General features: G+C 45.5%; 1 protein-coding gene across 1 annotated transcript in view; it reads right to left on the bottom strand.

Moving 5' to 3' along the window:
* The window catches only part of LOC110498381 (usherin), a 432,088-nt gene extending 420,426 nt beyond the window's left edge, over window positions 1–11,662 (bottom strand). Inside the window, exons 1-3 of the mRNA XM_036955034.2 lie at window positions 11,207–11,662; window positions 9,599–10,490; window positions 752–917 (exon numbers count right to left, since the gene is read on the bottom strand). Coding sequence (XP_036810929.2) covers window positions 752–917; window positions 9,599–10,368 — 936 coding nt within the window. The 5' untranslated portion in view covers window positions 10,369–10,490; window positions 11,207–11,662. The remainder of the gene's footprint in view (window positions 1–751; window positions 918–9,598; window positions 10,491–11,206) is intronic.
* Between the last annotated feature and the right edge of the window lie 4,836 nt (window positions 11,663–16,498).

Genomic DNA, 16,498 nt, shown 5'->3' on the forward strand with positions numbered 1-16,498 from the left:
TCCAGTAAAAATGGATATACCATAGTCTACATTAGTACATAAGTGCTCTTAAGTGATTCAAGAAGTCCCAAACAAAAAATGATGACACTCCTCAGTCCTGCACCACACAATCTCTGAATTACAGCAGTGGGCACAGTCTGGTTATATATGAAGTGTGTGTGTGTGTCGAGCATGCCTCTGTGTGTCTGCACGTCCGTGTGTGTGTGTGTATGTACACACCCATGTGTATGCCTGCGTGTGCGTGCCTTTGTGTGTGTGTGTGTGTGTGTGTGTGTGTGTGTGTGGCCCCCTGCACCCACAGCTGGTCCAAAGCAGATGTTTACCAGTATAATTACCCTCCAGACCATACGTCATCTCCAGCCTCTAGATGTGTAGTGACACCAGTTCAACACAGACCTGCTGTGGTTCTCAGGGAGCACATTCATTTCAATACTCTTACTGTCTATTGGCCAGAAAATAAAATATGGTCAGACACTTACAGAAGAAAACACAAAGGTGTAAACACACAGACACAAACAAGCAAACACACACACATCGAGTTAAGTAAAACGTTCAAAATTACTACAGGTGTACAAAATATCATAATGTTATCATAATGACGTGGCTAACGTAGCTAACGTGACAACATATATCACTTAATTGTCTTAAACAGGGGCAGAGTGTGTATGGTGTGTATCCACTCCTGTTCAAAACACAGGTCAGTGTAGGGCAGGGGAGGGTACATAGATAGGTATGGGAAGCCGGTTTTTACCTGTAGAGCTAGGTGGGTCCACCTGTCCACTGTGAGTCTGCCCTGGGTGCTGAAGGTCAGAGTGCCAACCTGACTGCTGGGCTGACCGTAATGTAGTTTGACCGCAGACTCAGACACGGTCAACAGGAACACCAACCGCTCCTCTGAACTCTTCTCCAACACCATCCTGAACATAGAGAGACAGGGTCACAAACACACACACACACAACAACTTACACACACACACTCTGTGCCCACTAGACTATAACAAGCTAAATCAAGTGTGTTACTGCGGGCTGGAACAAAAGCCTGCCCACTCAATGAAGACCATAGAGGGGCTATAAAAAAAACAAAGGATTTCAGAATAGGGTAAATATGGTCAGGGAGAAATCCAAACTAGTCTAATCAGAATTAATGGGAGTAGAGGCGTAATCCTGGTTTTACTTATGCAGGAAAATAAAAGAAAGGTATAATCCTGGTTTTACTTATGCAGGAAAATAAAAGAAAGGTATAATCCTGGTTTTACTTATGGAGGAAAATAAAAGTAAGACACGTGATGCATCAGAAATGATGTAACAGAATTTGATGATTGTTAACCTAAAATATTGTCAACCTGGAATAGGATCATATAATTATAAACACAGTTTATACCAGTTTTATACCCCTTTTCTGTATAGCCTCTAAAATATATGTAAACAGACTATAAATGTAAAAAATGTTGTTTTCCTGGAAAGCTGTGACTGCTAATATATGTTACAATACTTGTTCCATTTCCAACTTGTCTAAGTCCTCTCATCAACTGATGTCAGACAGTGTCTGTGGATTGACTGCACTGTTTGAATGGAATGTTGGCGTATTGGCAGTTAGTACAAAAACAACTGCATCATTTTACACAATATCTTATCACAGCACCTGGCAAACTATGGTTGTTGACCAACTCCCTGACCACAATGGCTTTTTGTCATTAAAAAGGTTAATGTTGATTCTAGTATTCTAACGACTAATTATTTGGTGAAGACCCCTGGTCCAGACAGACTGTATGTTTCCACAGAGGGTAAGATCCACCCTAACAAACACGAGGGTGATTGTGACATTTACTCATATCATATTTACCATGATTTCCTCCTGCTGTTACAGTGGTGTAAAGGAGCAGCCACCCACACACTCTGTGTCATATTAAACATCATCAAACACATTTTATGGGAAACTCCTACTTTTAATGAACACCGGCCAACACACCCAATAAATCACCAGTGTGAGTAATATGTGTACTGTGTGTGTACTGTGTGTGTGTTGTTTGTGTCCCAGCCCTGCCTGCCTGTTCAGTTCAGTCCAGATAACTTGAGAAAATGAAGTAAGGGCAGAGGGGAGGGGACAGGACAGGGGACAGGACAGAGGGGACAGGACAGAGGGGAGGGGACAGGGCAAAGGGGAGGGGACAGGGCAGAGGGGAGGGGACAGGGAAAAGGGGAGGGGACAGGGCAGAGGGGACAGGGCAGAGGGGAGGGGACAGAGCAGAGGGGACAGGGCAGAGGGGAGGGGGCGGAGCAGAGGGGACAGAGCAGAGGGGACAGGGCAGAGGGGAGGGGGCGGAGCAGAGGGGACAGGGCAGAGGGGAGGGGACAGAGCAGAGGGGAGGGACAACTTTGTGGAATGAAATGTAGCTTGAGTTTCTGCTGGTTTGGTCTACTTAGAACTGGGCCAGTCCTCTCAGGGTGTGTGTGGGTGTGTGTCTGGACTTGCGTGCATGCCCGCGTGGGTAGGTATGAGAATGTGTGTGTGTGGCTGGTACAAGTGTCTAGGGTGAGTGCAGCGACACATCTTTTAGTGTCATGTTATCCTGAGTCTGGCATACTGATAGGTATTAAGGAGAAACTCCCTAAGGAGAATAAAACCAGCTCACTCCCTCCCTGGTCCTTATTAGCACAGCAACATAACTAAACTTAATGGTATCCTTATCCTTCCCCCTAACCTAAAGCCTAACCATAACCTTACATTAAGAACAAATAGGTTCAATCAATTCTGATGATATAGCAGATTTAGTCCTTTGTAACATGGCTCTCTACCTGTTGAGCTGACAGTGTGTAGACATCCTTCTGTCTCTCAGACCATTCATCACTCCATTCCCCCTCCTCCTCCCCGCTCCCCTCCTCCTCCCCCCCTCTCTGGTCCCCCCCTCCCCGCTCCCCTCCTCCTCCCCGCTCCCCTCCTCCTCTCTGGTCCCCCCCTCCCCGCTCCCCTCCTCCTCCCCGGTCCCCTCACCTCCCCATCTACTCTCCCATGCCGGCTCCCCCTCTCCAATCCCCTCTCTACTCTGTCATTTTCTAGGAAAACAAAGTGGAGGAAAACAAAGTGCTGTTTGAGTGGATGCTCTCTCTATACACGGAGAAACACACAGGGCAATCTTTCTCCCATTGATCTAAACTAGCCACAGCTGCTGGTATGATAACACACACACACACACAATACACCGACACATACACACAGTGTAACACACACACACATGCACTAATAGTCACTAGAATTCCTGTTTTGTGTCTGTTTGTTATAATTTTATATAAAATTCCCAAAGTAAGCCTCTCCATTATCTGTGTGGCAGTAGTAGAATGCCAGTGAGTCCTGTGTTAGGATGCCAGAGATCCATGGACAGATTCCTCACACAGCCTAACACAAGTCACACAGCCTGACACAAATCACACAGCCTGACACAAATCACACAGCCTGACACAAATCACACAGCCTGACACAAATCACACAGCCTGACACAAATCACACAGCCTGACACAAATCACACAGCCTGACACAAATCACACAGCCTGACACAAATCACACAGCCTCATTACAGTTTTTTGCGACTGCTTACACACTTGTTGCGGAATTTGGCTCATTGTGTCAAAACTCTACACACAAGCCAAATAAGACACAACACTTGGAGATAAACATCTCACTTCTATGTCAAAATGAAACTGCAATCAAAACAATCAAAACAATCCTTTTTCAAACTGGCATTTTTGCAACAAAATGATCCACACATGCACCATTTGAATGACTCTTTCAAAGCAACAACAACACACTGATGTACTTTATACCAAACACTGTCTGTCTTTAGTACTTTGTACACCTTTTTAATGTTCTCATACAGGGTTCTGTGAAAGATTGTTCCAGTACAGTACATCTCCTCACATTTCAATCAACACAAATATAGAAAGGCTTCAGAAATAAATATATACAGCTTACTTTTTTTGCCATTGCAGGTTTTTACAACAACAAAACACAAAGAAAAGTAGAATTACAGTACAGTAATCAATACAATATGCTACTGTAAACTCACAGAAACAAGAAGTAATTACAGTAAAATTACAGTGCAAGGGTAAACAAATAGTATTCTAAGGGATGGGGAGGGTGGTTTATGGACCCCGCCTTGTTAGGGTCTGGCCACATCACAAGCAATGTCATCCCTGGCTAGGCAACAGGGAAAATATTACCGTGCCGTATCCAACCCTGGACTAACCCCACCTCAATGTCTCCGTGGCTTGCAGAAGAGGCAGGCGAGTATGTGGTTGGCGGTCATACACTTTCCAACACCAAGCCAAACAGAATTGTTCAATCAGATTAAGAAATGGGGAGTAAGGAGGCAAGTATACAACTGTGAAGTTATTGTGGGTGGTGAACCAGCCCCTGACCAGAGCAGCCCGGTGGAAACTAACATTATCCCAGATGACAACAAACCTGGGCTGCTCTGGTCCGTCCTGTACAACTGTGAAGTTATTGTGGGTGGTGAACCAGCCCCTGACCAGAGCAGCCTGGTGGAAACTAACATTATCCCAGATGACAACAAACCTGGGCTGCTCTGGTCCGTCCTGTACAACTGTGAAGTTATTGTGGGAGGTGAACCAGTCCCTGACCAGAGCAGCCTGGTGGAAACTAACATTATCCCAGATGACAACAAACCTGGGCTGCTCTGGTCCGTCCTGTACAACTGTGAAGTTATTGTGGGTGGTGAACCAGTCCCTGACCAGAGCAGCCTGGTGGAAACTAACATTATCCCAGATGACAACAAACCTGGGCTGCTCTGGTCCGTCCTGTACAACTGTGAAGTTATTGTGGGTGGTGAACCAGTCCCTGACCAGAGCAGCCTGGTGGAAACTAACATTATCCCAGATGACAACAAACCTGGGCTGCTCTGGTCCGTCCTGTACAACTGTATTATGTAGTGCATCCAGAAATCTGATTATGTGTGTAGTATTGTAGGGACCGAGGGTGGCATGGTGATGGACAACTCCTTGCAGACTAATAGCAGTGCACAAGGTGATATTTGCCCTGCGCTGCCCAGGGACATTCACAACGGCTTTTTGTCCAATAACATTCCCCTGTGCTGCCCAGGGACATTCACTATGGCTCTTTGTCCTATAACATTCCCCTGCGCTTCCCAGGGACATTCACTATGGCTCTTTGTCCTGTAACATTCCCCCTGCGCTGCCCAGGGACATTCACTATGGCTCTTTGTCCTATAACATTCCCCTGCGCTGCCCAGGGACATTCACTATGGCTCTTTGTCCTGTAACATTCCCCCTGCGCTGCCCAGGGACATTCACTATGGCTCTTTGTCCTGTAACATTCCCCCTGCGCTGCCCAGGGACATTCACTATGGCTCTTTGTCCTATAACATTCCCCTGCGCTGCCCAGGGACATTCACTATGGCTCTTTGTCCTGTAACATTCCCCCTGCGCTGCCCAGGGACATTCACTATGGCTCTTTGTCCTGTAACATTCCCCCTGCGCTGCCCAGGGACATTCACTATGGCTCTTTGTCCTGTAACATTCCCCCTGCGCTGCCCAGGGACATTCACTATGGCTCTTTGTCCTATAACATTCCCCTGCGCTGCCCAGGGACATTCACTATGGCTCTTTGTCCTGTAACATTCCCCCTGCGCTGCCCAGGGACATTCACTATGGCTCTTTGTCCTGTAACATTCCCCCTGCGCTGCCCAGGGACATTCACTATGGCTCTTTGTCCTATAACATTCCCCTGCGCTGCCCAGGGACATTCACTATGGCTCTTTGTCCTATAACATTCCCCTGCGCTGCCCAGGGACATTCACAACGGCTCTTTGTCCTGTAACATTCCCCCTGCGCTGCCCAGGGACATTCACTATGGCTCTTTGTCCTATAACATTCCCCTGCGCTGCCCAGGGACATTCACTATGGCTCTTTGTCCTGTAACATTCCCCTGCGCTGCCCAGGGACATTCACTATGGCTCTTTGTCCTATAACATTCCCCCTGCGCTGCCCAGGGACATTCACTATGGCTCTTTGTCCTGTAACATTCCCCCTGCGCTGCCCAGGGACATTCACTATGGCTCTTTGTCCTATAACATTCCCCCTGCGCTGCCCAGGGACATTCACTATGGCTCTTTGTCCTATAACATTCCCCTGCGCTGCCCAGGGACATTCACTATGGCTCTTTGTCCTGTAACATTCCCCCTGCGCTGCCCAGGGACATTCACTATGGCTCTTTGTCCTATAACATTCCCCTGCGCTGCCCAGGGACATTCACTATGGCTCTTTGTCCTATAACATTCCCCCTGCGCTGCCCAGGGACATTCACTATGGCTCTTTGTCCTATAACATTCCACTGCGCTGCCCAGGGACATTCACTATGGCTCTTTGTCCTGTAACATTCCCCTGCGCTGCCCAGGGACATTCACTATGGCTCTTTGTCCTATAACATTCCCCTGCGCTGCCCAGGGACATTCACTATGGCTCTTTGTCCTATAACATTCCCCTGCGCTGCCCAGGGACATTCACAACGGCTCTTTGTCCTGTAACATTCCCCCTGCGCTGCCCAGGGACATTCACTATGGCTCTTTGTCCTATAACATTCCCCTGCGCTGCCCAGGGACATTCACTATGGCTCTTTGTCCTGTAACATTCCCCTGCGCTGCCCAGGGACATTCACTATGGCTCTTTGTCCTATAACATTCCCCCTGCGCTGCCCAGGGACATTCACTATGGCTCTTTGTCCTGTAACATTCCCCCTGCGCTGCCCAGGGACATTCACTATGGCTCTTTGTCCTATAACATTCCCCCTGCGCTGCCCAGGGACATTCACTATGGCTCTTTGTCCTATAACATTCCCCTGCGCTGCCCAGGGACATTCACTATGGCTCTTTGTCCTGTAACATTCCCCCTGCGCTGCCCAGGGACATTCACTATGGCTCTTTGTCCTATAACATTCCCCTGCGCTGCCCAGGGACATTCACTATGGCTCTTTGTCCTATAACATTCCCCCTGCGCTGCCCAGGGACATTCACTATGGCTCTTTGTCCTATAACATTCCACTGCGCTGCCCAGGGACATTCACTATGGCTCTTTGTCCTGTAACATTCCCCTGCGCTGCCCAGGGACATTCACTATGGCTCTTTGTCCTATAACATTCCCCTGCGCTGCCCAGGGACATCGGGCCCCAACGCCTGGTTTTAGCTAGATTGAATCCAGCTTCATCAATGAAATTAACTGATGAGGCTGTGCAGCTGCAAAGTCCAGGACTCTCTATAACAGAACATACATAAACACTTTAAACACACTGTACCGTGAATATGGTGTAACTCAAAACACAGGACTACAAGGTCTACATTTTCACACAGGGATGGGGTGGGGGGTGGGTTGAGTCAGACACATTCAGTCAAAACTACAAGCTACAGGCAAGGCAGGTGTCCCCACAGACAACCCCCAGAATGACTGCTTTGTCTGAATGTATCTATGCAGTGCCAATAGGACACAATCTACTGCCATTACTGTATTACAGTATAATACAGTGACACTTGCACGTCGTCATAGTGAAGGTCTTTGACTCTAACTCTGTTCCTCTCAAATAGAACCCTGGACAGCTTCATCGTAAGTTGTTGTTGACACAAGATGTAGCAGAGGGTGGACATACTGACACGGTTGATATTATGGAATGTCGTGTGATCTGCCATGATTTGCTCTCGTAGTTGATGTAGGCGGATGGTGGCGTTGGCCAACACTAGTGAGATAATGGCCAGTTCCTGTTCATGGTGAACGGACGTTGTCTTCCACCCTCAGGAGGTCATCTGGCAGTTCTCTGGAAAATGCAAGAATGATGTCATTGGTTAGGTTATTTTTGACATACTGTACTGTCATACTGTACACAGTAACATCACAACTGTATTACATGTACTTCACAGCACTATACCTATTTCTATGTTCACTGAGGATCATAGACCTAATATTGTAGGACTACATTGTACTGTACTGTGATGCAGAATGATGTGCAACAATACAGTCTAGTGTAGAAAGTTGAAGACATACCTGTTCTCCAGTCTAAATGTCTGTATTCTGGATGCTACCGTGTAGCGTCTCAGGTTGGGCTGGACTCTCTGCCTCCCTCATCGTCATGATTTATGACACGGTCCACCAAAGTGGCCCTAATGTCGTCGGAAATATGTCTCCGTCTATTGCCTGGTCCCCTTCTTTGTTCTTGTCCTCTTCCTCCTCCTCTCTCTCTTCCTCTCTCTCTCACTGCCTCCATGTTTGCTAAGTTCTCACAAAAGGGGTGATCTTACCTGAGGTCTGTTTGTAGTGGTGAGGCTCAGACTAATTGGTGTTCAATTACTGTAGAAGTGTTTTCATGCGTGTGTGTGTGTGTGTGTGTGTTGCCAATTTCACTTATGTTTTGCATTTTTAATAAGTGTTTTCCCAATGATTCCAAGACATTTCCTTCTTGAACAAAGTGTCTCGTAAAAAACTGTGTAGTGTTTTGCAAGTGTGTTGCAGAATTACAAACAAAGTGCAAAGTGTGTTGCAGAATTACAAACAAAGTGCAAAGTGTGTTGCAGAATTACAAACAAAGTGCAAAGTGTGTTGCAGAATTACAAACAAAGTGCAAAGCAGAAAATGTGTTGCTTTTGTAACCATTCCTTAAACAAAGGTACCAAAAGTACAATCAGCAAAAACTGTAAACAGACTAACTGGTACATGATTCACTGGACTTAAAGCAACAGAACACAGACAAATGTCATACTATGGTCCTTAAGCTAAGCCTTTTACCCAAAGCAACACATATGCCTACAATCAGATTCATAGTCAGTGAATATGTATTCTGCATACTGTGTGTATAAGGACAGAAAGCCTTTCATCTAGCCTCTTTGATAGCTGCCATATTAGTTACAAAGACTGATACATGTCAAACGACAGGTGTGAGAGGGATTCACAAAGAACAGCCCTGTGTGATTGATTGATACACAGAGTGTTGCCAGACAGTTACCAGAGAAGGAACTGATCTGATTGTAAGTGTGTGTAACCCAGCACCATGTAAGCTCTCCCAGTAACACCTTACCTTACCCTGGCTGAATCCAAAACGGCACACTATTCCCTATCTAGGGCACTACTTTTGACCAAGGCCCGTGTAGCGCACTATATAGGCCATAGTGGTCCATTTCGAATGCAGCCCCTCACTTGACACCCTGCTCTGCTTCTCTGGTTGTCCTGAAGGAAAGTCCTGCCTATTATCCTGTCCTACTTACACCACTACCCAGGCCTCAGGTTTCATGGCCCTCTCTGACCTGATTGTTTTCTAACATGATCCTTTCTCTCTGGCCCGAACTACATTATATATAACAGTGTTGGAAAACCTTGGTAGAGCATGGGTGGAATAGGCAGTGTGGTGCTCATTTGAATTTCCTTTCTTTTTTGTTTTTAGACCAATGCCTACTTGTCACTTAAAACTGAAGTGAGAATAGGCACTTATATGAACTGAGTTACAAAGTGCATTTCAACATCTTGATAGAGTTTTTAACAACAGTATAAACACATAAAAGACATAAGAATGAATAATAGTGATACGCACATGTCTCCAGGAGCCTCCGGTTTGATCCACACAGCCAGGGTGAAGGAGCCCAGATGTCCCAGACTCTGAAAGGGAGGAGAGGCCACGCATCCTCCCTGGGTCCAACGGAATATCACACTCCTGCTGGATCCATCCCCTTCTCTAACACCCTCTCCCCCTGTTCCTGCCCGTGAGCGAGGATCCAGCCCGTCCTGGGTGACACAGGTGCCCCAGTGTGCGGGAAGCAGTAGGGGTGCATGGGGTGGGGTGGAAGAACGGTAGGGGCACTCCTGGTTGCAGAACGCCTGGCTGCAGTTGTGGAGCTCCTGCAGGGAGGTGGGGCTGTGGCAGTAAGTGGTGCGCTCGGGAGTGCCGCAGCTGGAGCGGGAAGGAGAAAGAGTGACGGGCTTGTGGGCTCCGATGTTTTCCAACCGGGGGAAGTGACCCTGAGAGGTCGCAGGGTCAAAGGTGAGGCAAAGGGCCAGGATGTAGAGCCAGAGCGAGGGTCGGATTCCTCGTCTGTTTTTTCTCTCCACTTTCCACACACATCTTCCCTCTCTTTCTCTTCCCATTCTGTACTCTGTCTCCCCTCTCAAACATGCCTCACTTCCCCACCTCTCCCTTCTTACCCCTCTCTCCTGCCTTTCTCTGTTCTCTCCTCTCATCTCTCTTCTCCCTCTAACCCCTCTTTTCCCTCTCACCCCTCTCGCTGTCATCCCCTCTTTCAGTGAGGTCCAGCTCCGTCTGTTTGGCCTGGCAGCCGCCTGAAGCTGAGTCGTTGAATAAGTCATGATGGTCACAGTGCCGGAGGTGACATTTTACAGACCACTGCCTTGGGTAAGGCAGCGCAGCTTAACACACACACTAGACCAAATCCTTCACATGATAGCTTGGATTTCACCCCAACGCATACCTGGGGGGGAGAGAGAGCGAGAGAGAGAGGAGTCAGACATAAAACAAATCTAGGGGGAAATGTCATGCAGGCTAGTGCCTGCCCAAGGCTATTATGTTTCGTTTGATCGAGGGAAAGCTAAACAGATACGGAACATTTCCTTTCTGCCTGGTGTTGAATTGAACAAAGTGTCCTTTTTGCAGTGGTATCTAGGGATTATCTGTGATCCTCAAATGCCCCGTTTCTCTGAGTTTTGGGGAAATTGGGGCTTAGGGGGTTAGGTAAAACTGATATTATTAGGTTAGCATTAACTAGCTACAATATTTGCAACTTTAGGGCCATGTCTTTCTGATTGTGCATAGGGTTTAATGGTGAATGACTTAGTCATTGACAGCTGTCTAGTGAACAGCAACGTGGTTGTCTATAAGTAGCCTAAATATATTCAGCAAATGTTACAACAGTCACCAAATATGTCAAACTAAACCAAGCACAAACTCATCATTTGTTTTGCTGTTTGCCTCAGTGGCAGGTTTATCGAAGCTACGCTGCTTACGCACTGGCTACATACAACGTGCAACAAGTAGCTGTCCAATAAACTAACACACAGTCACAGTTCCTTGATTAAATAAGCTAATACAACAATGTTTTTTGTTTTTTTAACAATAAAGTATTATATCATTTTTACATTTAAATATAGAAAACTCGATTTATGTCAGCGAGTTTGTCCGTCGTCTTACCTCACAGTCTGGAGACGTGTGGTGGACACTCCGCACTTCTCGCATAAAGCTGATTACAGCGAGCTGCCATCTGGACAGCACGCCGCTCGAGACACAAAACAAAGCAGCAACCGGGAACTTGTCAGCAACAAAACAAAAACACAACAGGGTCATCCAATGCGTTTACCAACTACAGCGACACAATCGCCGCTCGGCATATCTTTGACAAAGCCCCGACATGGCTGACGACAGTCTAATGTATGCAAGTCCGATAATTACCAATGCCTGTAGCTTAGGAGCGATGACTAGTATTCTATTACACCCCCCAATGCGCGAGAGATCCGTCTGGGTTTAACAAGTGGCTCTAGTCTCCTTGCGTAGGAAGAAACGCTACCCGTGGTCGCCATAGCAACCCTGGTACGGACACTACAGACAGACAGTGTCGTGCATTCAGGTGCTGAAGCCCGGAGGGAAAGAAGAGAGGGGCAGTAGATTATAACATAACACGGAAGAGAGGGATTTGAGGGAGCCTATCTAATGTTTATCATTGTGCCACCACTCTATAACTGACCATGGTTTTTTAGGTCTTTATCTACTCAGCATAAATTAATGCATTAAAATACTAATTGAAAGAAGGGACATGAAATTGGGATCTTACTCAAAGCTTATGTGAAAGGCCAGTGGTGATTTTAGCATGTAAATCTTGGTGGGCCAAACTCCCCAAAATTATTTTAGTTGCATGTCAACAAAGAAACTACACAACACTAAACAATACATGAATTGCACTATAACGGTGACAAACAGTGGCTACAAACTGTTAGGAACTACATAAAGCTGTCCAAACAGCAGTGCTTTCTTTTCAGCACCATGGAGTGAATCCTTACCACCGCTACACCTGGCTTTCAGCAGAGCCTTGTCTGGCAGCGAAACTGTTTATTCAGCATCATTTACTGCCTTTGAAAAAACATTGGCATCCGGGTTAAGCGAGCAAGTGTGTCAAGAGGAAGTGCGGCTTGGCAGGGTTGTGTTTCGGAGTATGCATGGCTCTCGACCTTTGCCTATCCCGAGTCCGTACAGGAGTTGCAGCAATTGGACAAGACTGTAACTACAAATTGGACATCACGAAATTGAGGCAATCTGTAATTTCAATTAAGACATTTTGATTAAGCGAGCTAAGACAGGCGTAGTTAATATAACTATTTGTTCAGCACTTTTGAAATGTACAGCGACAGAATTCAGAACATGGGCCGTTCTTACAGTATTCTCCCTGTACACCAAGTCAGAACCATAGGATAAATAAAGCGGGCATATAAGCAGACAATGCTTAAATAAATCGTACAATATTTGATGATGACATTTCTCTAAAACAGGCTATATGCTACATGTGCACCGCCAAGTCAGAACATTAGGCTAAGTTATGAGGGGGAAAGTGACTAAATTATTAGGGTGAGGCACATGGGTTACTAACAGCTTACTACACAACATACACATATTATTACTTTCTTAGCTACAGTATGCATATCTCCCTGGCATATTACATAATTTATGCAGCAGCATACAATACATTTTTGGACTCACTGCTGTGTGTGCTCAATTGAGCAGAAAGGTGGTGCGGCGGTCCTTCTTGGGGGCAATTTTTGTCATGAAACTTTGACATCAATGTCTGGCATTCTCTGGATTTATGATGCCTTGAAGACAACTGGGCACTCTGAAAAAAACAAGTTGAATCATGACGTCAGTGATCTTCAGGTTGGAGCTCAAGAAAGAGGCCTGAGTTCCCGACTTGGAATTCCAAGTTGGATGACCGTTCAAAATGTATTTTCCCAGTCGGAGCTAGTTTTTTTCAGTTTCCAGTTGTCTTGAACTCATTGAAGTCTGATATTTCCCAGTTTCCAGTTGATTTGCTTTGCAATGCCTGCAGTTAGCCACTGATTCCTTCCATACCACTCATTGTTGAATTTGCGATTTCCATCTTGTTGTGTAATGTTTATGTCCAATGACTGATCAGCACCGATAAGTTTTATCTATCATTTCACTTCATAAGCATTTGCCAGTAGATTGTCGACGTGATTCATGATGATGACTACTTGTCTAGCTTGATAGCTAAGATTTATGAAGTATGAAGTATGATGTTGACATGATCAGTCCAATTAAAACTACGCTAGATATAATATGATTTGACATCATTTTATCTGTGGCCAGTGACCTTGAGCCTTCTTGGATGGGAACTTCTAATTTAACTCTATTGCAGCACCTAAGGGGGCTTGAACTTTCTAGCTCTCCCTGTAGATTTTGCAGTGACGTAGTGTCCCCATGAGTGACAGAACACTGAGCCAATCACAGCGCAACTAGAGAAGATTACCAACCCCTACGCTCTGTATTTCCCTCCAGCACAGAAAGCAATGAGCTAGGCTGAAACACCTGCATTTTGGAGCTGCCAATCACAACTTAATAGTATAATTTTATTTACGTTGTCTGCAAACTGATATGTAGCATGTATTAATGCAAAAAGAACACGCAAAGCAGGCCTTGAATGACGGGTTGCCACTGTGAAAAGCACATACTGTATGCTCAATTAGTTGTTTAGGAATAGTGGGAATGATGCCCACATCATTTGGAAGCATGCTCACTGACTGTAGACTAATGACTGAGAAACTTTTCCTTTAGACAGGCTACCTCTGGGTGCCTGAAACCAGCCTTCATCATTCATACCTATAGTAGCCTATAATATTTTATATGGTCATTTAACTCGTCATAAAATAATTGACACAGAAAACAATGTATTACAGCATTGTCAACATTCCTGTTGTCCAAATGATAAGTGCCCATCAGAAACTCTGCCTATTTGTTTCAAACGGAATTTCAGCACTTGTCTCTGCTTATATGCAGTAGCTTGCGGAAGCAACAAGGCAGCCGCATGAGAACGGTTGAACATTATGCATTCAAAATATGTAAACAAATCTAAAAAAGGCCCCCTTATATTTCCAGACAAGTTTGTTATCAGCTAATCACATTTGAACAGCTGCAATTGCTTTTGTGAACAAAGGCAGTCTAACTAGTTTTTAATTAAGTACTCCTAATGACCTTAAGAAGATTACTGCACTCGCCTAATAATCAATACCATGCAGGGTAGGCAGCTAGGGGCTCAGCCAAGGGGGAGGAAGGGAAGGAGGCCCTAGCTATTAATATATTACATCCACGGGGCCTCCCTCCCTCCTAATTCCTCTCTTCCTTCCTCTCCATCCTCCTCTACCTCTCCATTTTCTTCCTCTCTCCTATCCTCCTCCCCCTCTCTTTTTCCTCCACTTCCATGGTTAAATGTAGGATCCTGGTTGCGCTTGTCCTAACCAGCTGACACTTGTCACTTAGTTAAAATACTAACTCAATTGGCCCTTATTGGAGAGATATTTTTTCAATAGGACATTTGTTCATATCAGCCCATTCACATTGTACTAGTGAATTATTATTGTCATATATTACATGGTTGGAGCTAACACTGATTTTAAGCATGATCTGACTAAACACACTGATTTTCATTAGCTGTATGATATTTCAATATTTCACGAAATCATCTTTCTGCGAGTAGGCCTAATAGCATCAGAGTAATACTGTAATGCAGCCCTAATGTAGCCTATCAGCTTCATTCCTTTCAAAATCAACATGAATATACATGAATATAATTTGCTGGATGCTGATTAAGAGAAGTGGAATAAATTGATGGCTTCATTTTACCCAAACGCAATATTAGGCAGGCTTATGGAAATGTTAAGTGTTCCACGTTACCTTTATCTACTCCCTGATAGCGTGCCACTGAATTAGACGTCAGGCTGGGATTTGGCTGCCATTGATTTTCTAAGGCCCACGGTATGTCAATCTGTCAGTCAGTCAGTCAGTGTTCCATCCAGTAGGGATGCTGAGGGAGGGGAATGGGATCGTATTAGCATTATCTACACCATGGTCCACGGAGATAGGAACCAAATCATCCCCCATGGTCTATGGAGATAGGAACCAAATCATCCACCAGGGTCCATGGAGATGGGAACCAAATCATCCACCAGGGTCCATGGAGATAGGAACCAAATCATCCACCAGGGTCCATGGAGATAGGAACCAAATCATCCCCCATGGTGGAAAGGAACCAAATCATCCACCAGGGTCCATGGAGATAGGAACCAAATCATCCCCCATGGTCTATGGAGATAGGAACCAAATCATCCACCAGGGTTTATGGAGATAGGAACCAAATCATCCACCAGGGTCCATGGAGATAGGAACCAAATCATCCCCCATGGTCTATGGAGATAGGAACCAAATCATCCCCCATGGTCCATGGAGATAGGAACCAAATCATCCCCCATGGTCCATGGAGATAGGAACCAAATCATCCCCCATGGTCCATGGAGATAGGAACCAAATCATCCCTCATGGTCCATGGAGATAGGAACCAAATCATCCCCCATGGTCCATGGAGATAGGAACCAAATCATCCCCCATGGTCCATGGAGATAGGAACCAAATCATCCCCCATGGTCCATGGAGATAGGAACCAAATCATCCCCCATGGTCCATGGAGATATGAACCAAATCATCCCCCATGGTCCATGGAGATAGGAACCAAATCATCCCCCATGGTCCATGGAGATAGGAACCAAATCATCCCCCATGGTCCATGGAGATAGGAACCAAATCATCCCCCATGGTCTATGGAGATAGGAACCAAATCACCCCCCATGGTCCATGGAGATAGGAACCAAATCATCCCCCATGGTCCATGGAGATAAGAACCAAATCATCCCCCATGGTCCATGGAGATAGGAACCAAATCATCCCCCATGGTCCATGGAGATAGGAACCAAATCATCCCCCATGGTCCATGGAGATAGGAACCAAATCATCCCCCATGGTCCATGGAGATAGGAACCAATCAGCACTGTGTTTGCATTAGCCCTTATTCTGCTTATCCCTGGCTTTCTTCTCCTCTTATTTCATCTATTTTTTTACCTCTTAGTCTTACTAGTTTTTTTCCATCATCCACTTCTGCTCTGCTCTACTGTTTGCTAGCTCTCCTTTCTTTTATCCTGTTATTTCCTAACTTGTACAATTACAATTCTATTTCCACGCTATGACTGCATTTATAAGCAATTCTAAACATTTACATTGGCTTATTCATGAAAGCTATTATTAAAGGCCCAATGCAGCCATTTTTATATCAGTATCATATCATTTTTGGGTAAAAATTAAGTCCTTTACTGTAATAGTTTTCCATTAAAATGTACAAAAACAGGTTTTCATCAAAAAACTATTTCTCAAGCA

This window comes from Oncorhynchus mykiss, chromosome 19 (genome assembly GCF_057628025.1).
Source record: "Oncorhynchus mykiss isolate SJ-2025 chromosome 19, ASM5762802v1, whole genome shotgun sequence".
Taxonomy (NCBI): domain Eukaryota; kingdom Metazoa; phylum Chordata; class Actinopteri; order Salmoniformes; family Salmonidae; genus Oncorhynchus; species Oncorhynchus mykiss.